The sequence below is a fragment of the Salvelinus fontinalis genome, chromosome 5 (genome assembly GCF_029448725.1).
Source record: "Salvelinus fontinalis isolate EN_2023a chromosome 5, ASM2944872v1, whole genome shotgun sequence".
Classification (NCBI taxonomy): Eukaryota; Metazoa; Chordata; class Actinopteri; order Salmoniformes; family Salmonidae; genus Salvelinus; species Salvelinus fontinalis.
The window spans coordinates 63,583,891-63,593,890 of NC_074669.1; the positions used below are offsets into that span (position 1 = coordinate 63,583,891).

The window sequence follows — 10,000 nt, forward strand, 5'->3', positions numbered from 1 at the left end:
AGTAGTGTTTCATTAATACAGACTGACTCCTGTTATATCCCCAGTAGTGTTTCATTAATACAGACTAACTCCTGACCCCATTAATACAGACTGACCCCTGTTATATCCCCAGTAGTGTTTCATTAATACAGACTGACTCCTGTTATATCCCCAGTAGTGTTTCATTAATACAGACTGACTCCTGTTATATCCCCAGTAGTGTTCCATTAATACAGACTGACCCCTGTTATATCCCCAGTAGTGTTTCATTAATACAGACTGACCCCTGAACCCATTAATACAGACTGACCTCTGTTATATCCCCAGTAGTGTTTCATTAATACAGACTGACTCCTGTTATATCCCCAGTAGTGTTTCATTAATACAGACTGACCCCTGTTATATCCCCAGTAGTGTTTCATTAATACAGACTGACCCCTGTTATATCCCCAGTAGTGTTTCATTAATACAGACTGACCCCTGTTATATCCCCAGTAGTGTTTCATTAATACAGACTGACCCCTGTTATATCCCCAGTAGTGTTTCATTAATACAGACTGACCCCTGAACCCATTAAAACAGACTGACCCCTGTTATATCCCCAGTAGTGTTTCATTAATACAGACTGACTCCTGTTATATCCCCAGTAGTGTTTCATTAATACAGACTGACCCCTGAACCCATTAAAACAGACTGACCCCTGTTATATCCCCAGTAGTGTTTCATTAATACAGACTGACCCCTGTTATATCCCCAGTAGTGTTTCATTAATACAGACTGACTCCTGTTATATCCCCAGTAGTGTTTCATTAATACAGACTGACCCCTGAACCCATTAAAACAGACTGACCCCTGTTATATCCCCAGTAGTGTTTCATTAATACAGACTGACTCCTGTTATATCCCCAGTAGTGTTTCATTAATACAGACTGACCCCTGAACCCATTAAAACAGACTGACCCCTGTTATATCCCCAGTAGTGTTTCATTAATACAGACTGACCCCTGTTATATCCCCAGTAGTGTTTCATTAATACAGACTGACCCCTGTTATATCCCCAGTAGTGTTTCATTAATACAGACTGACTCCTGTTATATCCCCAGTAGTGTTTCATTAATACAGACTGACCCCTGAACCCATTAAAACAGACTGACCCCTGTTATATCCCCAGTAGTGTTTCATTAATACAGACTGACCCCTGTTATATCCCCAGTAGTGTTTCATTAATACAGACTGACTCCTGTTATATCCCCAGTAGTGTTTCATTAATACAGACTGACCCCTGTTATATCCCCAGTAGTGTTTCATTAATACAGACTGACTCCTGTTATATCCCCAGTAGTGTTTCATTAATACAGACTGACCCCTGAACCCATTAAAACAGACTGACCCCTGTTATATCCCCAGTAGTGTTTCATTAATACAGACTGACCCCTGTTATATCCCCAGTAGTGTTTCATTAATACAGACTGACCCCTGTTATATCCCCAGTAGTGTTTCATTAATACAGACTGACTCCTGTTATATCCCCAGTAGTGTTTCATTAATACAGACTGACCCCTGAACCCATTAAAACAGACTGACCCCTGTTATATCCCCAGTAGTGTTTCATTAATACAGACTGACCCCTGTTATATCCCCAGTAGTGTTTCATTAATACAGACTGACCCCTGTTATATCCCCAGTAGTGTTTCATTAATACAGACTGACTCCTGTTATATCCCCAGTAGTGTTTCATTAATACAGACTGACCCCTGAACCCATTAAAACAGACTGACCCCTGTTATATCCCCAGTAGTGTTTCATTAATACAGACTGACCCCTGTTATATCCCCAGTAGTGTTTCATTAATACAGACTGACCCCTGTTATATCCCCAGTAGTGTTTCATTAATACAGACTGACTCCTGTTATATCCCCAGTAGTGTTTCATTAATACAGACTGACCCCTGAACCCATTAAAACAGACTGACCCCTGTTATATCCCCAGTAGTGTTTCATTAATACAGACTGACTCCTGTTATATCCCCAGTAGTGTTTCATTAATACAGACTGACCCCTGAACCCATTAAAACAGACTGACCCCTGTTATATCCCCAGTAGTGTTTCATTAATACAGACTGACCCCTGTTATATCCCCAGTAGTGTTTCATTAATACAGACTGACCCCTGTTATATCCCCAGTAGTGTTTCATTAATACAGACTGACCCCTGTTATATCCCCAGTAGTGTTTCATTAATACAGACTGACCCTTGACCCCGTTAATACAGACTGACCCCTGTTATATCCCCAGTAGTGTTTCATTAGCAACAGCCTTTCTCAATCCAATCCTCGGGGGATTCACCAAAACTGGGTTGAAAAAGGACCATTTAAAGCCCCACTATTGCAGTAAGTTGCGCAGATTGAACACAGTTATATTCTTAGTAGTAACACATATATATATATATATATCTTTTATCATCAATGTTTTTATAGGATTTATCCTTTATTTATCCAGGAAGTCCCAGTGAGGTCAGAAGACCTCTTTTACAAGGAAGACCTGGCATTTAAAGGCTCGCTGATACAGCCTGAGGACAGAATAACTCTCGTTGCGGTGTTTAACAGAATAACCCCTCGTTCAATTCATGGGAGTCTGTCTATGAAACCTCTGCCGATGCAAACAGAACAACCAAAGTTATACTCCTTGTAGCGTTTAATGTAAAGCCCCACCAATACAGCTGGGAGGGCTGATGAACCAGTTATATTTAATGTAAAGCCTCACTAATACAGCTGGGAGGGCTGATGAACCAGTTATATTTAATGTAAAGCTCCACCAATACAGCTGGGAGGGCTGATGAACCAGGTATATTTAATGTAAAGCCCCACCAATACAGCTGGGAGGGCTGATGAACCAGTTATATTTAATGTACAGCCCCACCAATACAGCTGGGAGGGCTGATTAACCGGTTATATTTAATGTAAAGCCCCACCAATACAGCTGGGAGGGCTGATGAACCAGTTATATTTAATGTAAAGCCTCACCAATACAGCTGGGAGGGCTGATTAACCAGTTATATTTAATGTACAGCCCCACCAATACAGCTGGGAGGGCTGATGAACCAGGTATATTTAATATACAGCCCCACCAATACAGCTGGGAGGGCTGATGAACCGGTTATATTTAATGTAAAGCCCCACCAATACAGCTGGGAGGGCTGATGAACCAGTTATATTTAATGTAAAGCCCCACCAATACAGCTGGGAGGGCTTATTAACCAGTTATATTTAATGTAAAGCCCCACCAATACAGCTGGGAGGGCTGATGAACCAGTTATATTTAATGTACAGCCCCACCAATACAGCTGGGAGGGCTGATGAACCAGTTATATTTAATGCACAGCCCCACCAATACAGCTGGGAGGGCTGATTAACCAGTTATATTTAATGTAAAGTCCCACCAATACAGCTGGGAGGGCTGATGAACCAGTTATATTTAATGTAAAGCCCCACCAATACAGCTGGGAGGGCTGATGAACCAGTTATATTTAATGTAAAGCCCCACCAATACAGATGGGAGGGCTGATGAACCAGTTATATTTAATGTAAAGCCCCACCAATACAGCTGGGAAGGCTGATGAACCAGTTATATTTAATGTAAAGCCCCACCAATACAGCTGGGAGGGCTGATAAACCAGTTATATTTAATGTAAAGCCCCACCAATACAGCTGGGAGGGCTGATGAACCAGTTATATTTAATGTAAAGCCCCACCAATACAGCTGGGAGGGCTGATTAACCAGTTATATTTAATGTAAAGCCCCACCAATACAGCTGGGAGGGCTGATGAAACAGTTATATTTAATGTAAAGCCCCACCAATACAGCTGGGAGGGCTGATGAACCAGTTATATTTAATGTAAAGCCCCACCAATACAGCTGGGAGGGCTGATGAACCAGATATATTTAATGTAAAGCCTCACCAATACAGCTGGGAGGGCTGATTAACCAGTTATATTTAATGTACAGCCCCACCAATACAGCTGGGAGGGCTGATTAGCCAGTTATATTTAATGTAAAGCCTCACCAATACAGCTGGGGGGCTAATGAACCAGTTATATTTAATGTAAAGCCTCACCAATACAGCTGGGAGGGCTGATTAACCAGTTATATTTAATGTACAGCCTCACCAATACAGCTGGGAGGCTGATGAACCAGTTATATTTAATGTAAAGCCCCACCAATACAGCTGGGAGGGCTGATGAACCAGTTATATTTAATGTAAAGCCGTACCAATACAGCTGGGAAGGCTGATGAACCGGTTATATTTAATGTACAGCCCCACCAATACAGCTGGGGGGGCTGATGAACCAGTTATATTTAATGTAAAGCCCCACCAATACAGCTGGGAGGGCTGATGAACCAGTTATATTTAATGTAAAGCAACACCAATACAGCTGGGAGGGCTGATGAACCGGTTATATTTAATGTAAAGCCCCACCAATACAGCTGGGAGGGCTGATGAACCAGTTATATTTAATGTAAAGCCCCACCAATACAGCTGGGAGGGCTGATGAACCAGTTATATTTAATGTAAAGCCCCACCAATACAGCTGGGAGGGATGGTCTGCCAGTAGTATAGTATACTATAGTATGGTATAGTATAGTATATTATAGTACAGTACAGTATGGTATAGTATATATAAGTATAGCATAGTACAGTACAGCACAGTACAGTACAGTAGGGTATAGATAAGTACAGTATAGTACAGTATAGTATAGAACAGCACAGTATAATATACAGTACAGTATAGTATAGTATAGAACAGCACAGTATAATATACAGCACAGTACAGTAGGGTATAGATAAGTACAGTACAGTACAGTATAGTATAGAACAGCACAGTATAATATAGATCAGTACAGTACAGTACAGTATAGTATAGTATAGTATAGATCAGTACAGTACAGTATAGTATAGTATAGATCAGTACAGTACAGTATAGTATAGAACAGCACAGTATAGTATAGAACAGCACAGTATAGTATAGTATAGTATAGATCAGTACAGTACAGTACAGTATAGTATAGATCAATACAGTATAGTATCGATCAGTATAGTATAGATCAGTACAGTACAGTACAGTACAGTACAGTACAGTACAGTATAGTATAGTATAGTATAGATCAGTACAGTACAGTACAGTATAGTATAGATCAGTATAGTATAGTACAGTATAGTATAGATCAGTATAGTATAGATCAGTATAGTATAGATCAGTATAGTATAGATCAGTACAGTACAGTATAGTATAGATCAGTATAGTATAGATCAGTATAGTATAGATCAGTACAGTATAGTATAGATCAGTATAGTATAGATCAGTACAGTACAGTATAGTATAGATCAGTACAGTACAGTACAGTTTAGTATAGATCAGTATAGTATAGATCAGTATAGTACAGTAGTAACTCCTCACCAATGCAGCTGGGAGGGCTGGGCTGCCAGTAGTATCTGTTGTCCACCTGGATGCAGGTGATCTTGCTCTCTCCCTGCAGCTCATATCCTGGATCACAGGAAAAGGTCACAGTATCATCTGGTTCTCTCCCCTCTCCGTTACGACTGCCGTTCATAGGCATGCCTGGATCTCTGCAGGCTGTCGCCACCGAACCTGGAGACACACAGCAGACATGACATTATACAACAGCTGAAGGACACAGCAGACATGCCATTATACAACAGCTGAAGGACACAGCAGACATGACATTATACAACAGCTGAAGGACACAGCAGACATGACATTATACAACAGCTGGAGAACACAGCAGACATTCCATTATACAACAGCTGAAGGACACAGCAGACATGACATTATACAACAGCTGAAGGACACAGCAGACATGACATTATACAACAGCTGGAGAACACAGCAGACTGGAGGACACAGCCGACATGCCATTATACAACAGCTGAAGGACACAGCAGACATGCCATTATACAACAGCTGGAGAACACAGCAGACATGACATTATACAACAGCTGGAGACACACAGCAGACATGACATTATACAACAGCTGGAGAACACAGCAGACATGACATTATACAACAGCTGAAGGACACAGCAGACATGACATTATACAACAGCTGGAGAACACAGCAGACATGACATTATACAACAGCTGGAGACACACAGCAGACATGACATTATACAACAGCTGAAGGACACAGCAGACATGACATTATACAACAGCTGAAGGACACAGCAGACATGACATTATACAACAGCTGGAGAACACAGCAGACATGATATTATACAACAGCTGAAGGAGACAGCAGACATGACATTACACAATAGCTGAAGAACACAGCAGACATATGAGACCAGTTAGCTTCCCAGTTCATATGAGACCAGTTAGCTTCCCAGTTCATATGAGACCAGTTAGCTTCCCAGTTCATATGAGACCAGTTAGCTTCCCAGTTCATATGAGACCAGTTAGCTTCCCAGTTCATATGAGACCAGTTAGCTTCCCAGTTCATATGAGACCAGTTAGCTTCCCAGTTCATATGAGACCAGTTAGCTTCCCAGTTCATATGAGACCAGTTAGCTTCCCAGTTCATATGAGACCAGTTAGCTTCCCAGTTCCTATGAAACCAGTTAGCTTCCCAGTTCAGACCAGTTAGCTTCCCAGTTCATATGAGACCAGTTAGCTTCCCAGTTCATATGAGACCAGTTAGCTTCCCAGTTCATATGACACCAGTTAGCTTCCCAGTTCACATGAGACCAGTTAGCTTCCCAGTTAGCTTCCCAGTTCATATGAGACCAGTTAGCTTCCCAGTTCACATGAGACCAGTTAGCTTCCTAGTTCAGACCAGTTAGCTTCCCAGTTCATATGAGACCAGTTAGCTTCCCAGTTCATATGAGACCAGTTAGTTTCCCAGTTCAGACCAGTTAGGTTCCCAGTTCATATGAGACCAGTTAGCTTCCCAGTTCATATGAGACCAGTTAGCTTCCCAGTTCATATGAGACCAGTTAGCTTCCCAGTTCATATGAGACCAGTTAGCTTCCCAGTTCATATGAGACCAGTTAGCTTCCCAGTTCATATGAGACCAGTTAGCTTCCCAGTTCATATGAGACCAGTTAGCTTCCCAGTTCACATGAGACCAGTTAGCTTCCCAGTTCATATGAGACCAGTTAGCTTCCCAGTTCACATGAGACCAGTTAGCTTCCCAGTTCATATGAGACCAGTTAGCTTCCCAGTTCATATGAGACCAGTTAGCTTCCCAGTTCACATGAGACCAGTTAGCTTCCTAGTTCAGACCAGTTAGCTTCCCAGTTCATATGAGACCAGTTAGCTTCCCAGTTCACATGAGACCAGTTAGCTTCCTAGTTCAGACCAGTTAGCTTCCCAGTTCATATGAGACCAGTTAGCTTCCCAGTTCATATGAGACCAGTTAGCTTCCCAGTTCACATGAGACCAGTTAGCTTCCCAGTTCACATGAAACCAGTTAGCTTCCCAGTTCATATGAGACCATTTAGCTTCCCAGTTCATATGAGACCAGTTAGCTTCCCAGTTCATATGAGACCAGTTAGCTTCCCAGTTCACATGAGACCAGTTAGCTTCCCAGTTCATATGAGACCAGTTAGCATCCCAGTTCATATGAGACCAGTTAGCTTCCCAGTTCATATGAGACCAGTTAGCTTCCCAGTTCATATGAGACCAGTTAGCTTCCCAGTTCATATGAGACCAGTTAGCTTCCCAGTTCATATGAGACCAGTTAGCTTCCCAGTTCATATGAGACCAGTTAGCTTCCCAGTTCATATGAGACCAGTTAGCTTCCCAGTTCATATGAGACCAGTTAGCTTCCCAGTTCCTATGAAACCAGTTAGCTTCCCAGTTCAGACCAGTTAGCTTCCCAGTTCATATGAGACCAGTTAGCTTCCCAGTTCATATGAGACCAGTTAGCTTCCCAGTTCACATGAGACCAAATATTACAGAGTTGAAGGTAAATAGAATAAATAAATGCTGTTCTTTCTTGTCAGAAACAGACAGGTGTTTTCTTGAATCACTCACTTGAGAAGTCGATGGCGAAGCCAGACTTGGTGATGTAGAAGTCGGTCTGGAACTGAACGGTGACTACGTTGAGGGTGCTGTGTATCCCCTCGGGGAGCAGGGAGCCAGACACCTCCCTCAGAGACATCTCATTTTCTGCTGGTCCGTCCCAAACCTCCAGGATGTCGTGAGATGCCTCTGTGTCGAACGCCAGGAACTGGAGGCTTAGGGAGGATGGGATTTTAAAATCGGATTTAAAAAACAAGTCCAGATTTTGGCCAAGACAACACCAATTTCAAATCATAAAATATTCATATTATATCTGTATTCGCTTGAGGTTGTGTGCATTTTCTGTTTACTCTGTCACCAAGTGTCTGGAAGGACAAACCATCTGAAAACTATTCACATCCTCCCTTTGACTGGTGCCAGGAACTGGAGGGCTAGTTGGGAAGGGCCGGGATCCGATTAGACAAACCAACTCCACAGTCAGGCAGCTACCGAAATGATTAGAGAAGCTACAGTACCTCCACAGGCAGTCACCAACTGTGTACTTTAATTACATGGTTCTGACAAAGTATTAACAATATCTGGAAATGCAGAAGGCTATGTTTTATAATGCACTGAAATGTGAGGTAACAGACAAGGATGCCTCATGCCTCATTTCCTCTACCATGCCTCATTTCATGGTAAAAAAAGGTAGATGAGTACCAGGGTTTTCGTTATGCAAAATGTGCCGCCGGACAAGGTGACTGGGAAGTTTTTAATTTACCGGCCATTTTTAGTAAATGACCTGACCCATAACCATTTGGTTTGCCTAACCCATTAGGGTGTCCACCACACGGTACTCAGAATGACAGAAATCATATTTAGATTATGGTAATTCATCTTCATAGAACTTGTAACTTCCTGTAATGAAGCTGCCCAATAAAACATCACTTTCAAACATTTTCCCAAAAATGCAATTCGTAGGAAAACACCATTCTATACAATGCACCCTGATGTGAACGGTTTCAAATGTGACCGAGATCTCAGTTAGAAACTTAGCAAGAGGAGGGGGGAGCTAAAGATGTATCAACTAAGATGGGTTGCTAATATGACTAGGATTGTGCCTTTGACTTCTGGACAAATGAAAGAACGCTTAAACAAAAACCAATAGAACAAGGAGAGAAATGTTGGTTTCAATGGCATTTGAGGAAATCTTTATAAAATAACTGTCTGTGCGTTTCTATGGTCGGATATTGCCAGGAGCAACGAGCCGAGGAGCTGCAGGACCTGGAGCTGTCTGACAAGTGATATTCAACTCAAAACAGGCTCTGTATGCTGTGCTCATGTGATAAATGAGATACATGATGACTAACGACAATACCCACACGCCCCAATTTAATTATACAAAATGTTGCAAATGAACCTATAGACCGATAAGTATGGCGGTCAAATGTATTTCCATCGAATGATATTCTAAACAATGAATAAAAAGCATTGTTTTGAAATGGGATTGTTTTTTGAATTTGACTTTCAACAACTTTATTTATTGGCTTTTCATTTTTTTTTTTAATCGGTCAAAAGCCGGCCATTAGCGGCTAAGGGAAACTCCGATGCGTACATACCTCCAAAGGCAATTACCAAACTCTGCATTATGAATCATAATTGAATGATAAAAGTAAGTAAATATTAGGACAAGATGTTATCTGAAACAACAGCAGGACTGTTTTGTAATACATTAATATAGAAATTGTTCCGTATGGTACCAGACAAGGGTATCCCATTTTGCCTATTAATTTTGTGGTACAAAGTTAATATCCGATTCCAATTGTATATTTGAAAGTAGCTACCTGACGATGTTGCCAGAGTTGACAGTGATGGTCCAGGTACAGCGCAGGTTGTTGTCGTAAGGAAAGGGATACCCAGGAGACAGGATGCGCCCTGTAGACTCACCTTTGAACCTCCCGCCACACTCCGCTGCAGACACACACAGAAACACACACACACCAAAA

At 41.7% G+C, this 10,000-nt stretch overlaps 1 protein-coding gene across 1 annotated transcript in view; it reads right to left on the reverse strand.

Annotated features, from left to right (window-relative positions):
• The window catches only part of LOC129856014 (CUB and sushi domain-containing protein 3-like), a 749,171-nt gene that overhangs the window by 558,606 nt on the left and 180,565 nt on the right, over positions 1–10,000 (reverse strand). Inside the window, exons 24-26 of the mRNA XM_055924143.1 lie at positions 9,839–9,965; positions 8,028–8,230; positions 5,434–5,625 (exon numbers count right to left, since the gene is read on the reverse strand). Of these exons, the coding sequence (XP_055780118.1) occupies positions 5,434–5,625; positions 8,028–8,230; positions 9,839–9,965 (522 nt within the window). The remainder of the gene's footprint in view (positions 1–5,433; positions 5,626–8,027; positions 8,231–9,838; positions 9,966–10,000) is intronic.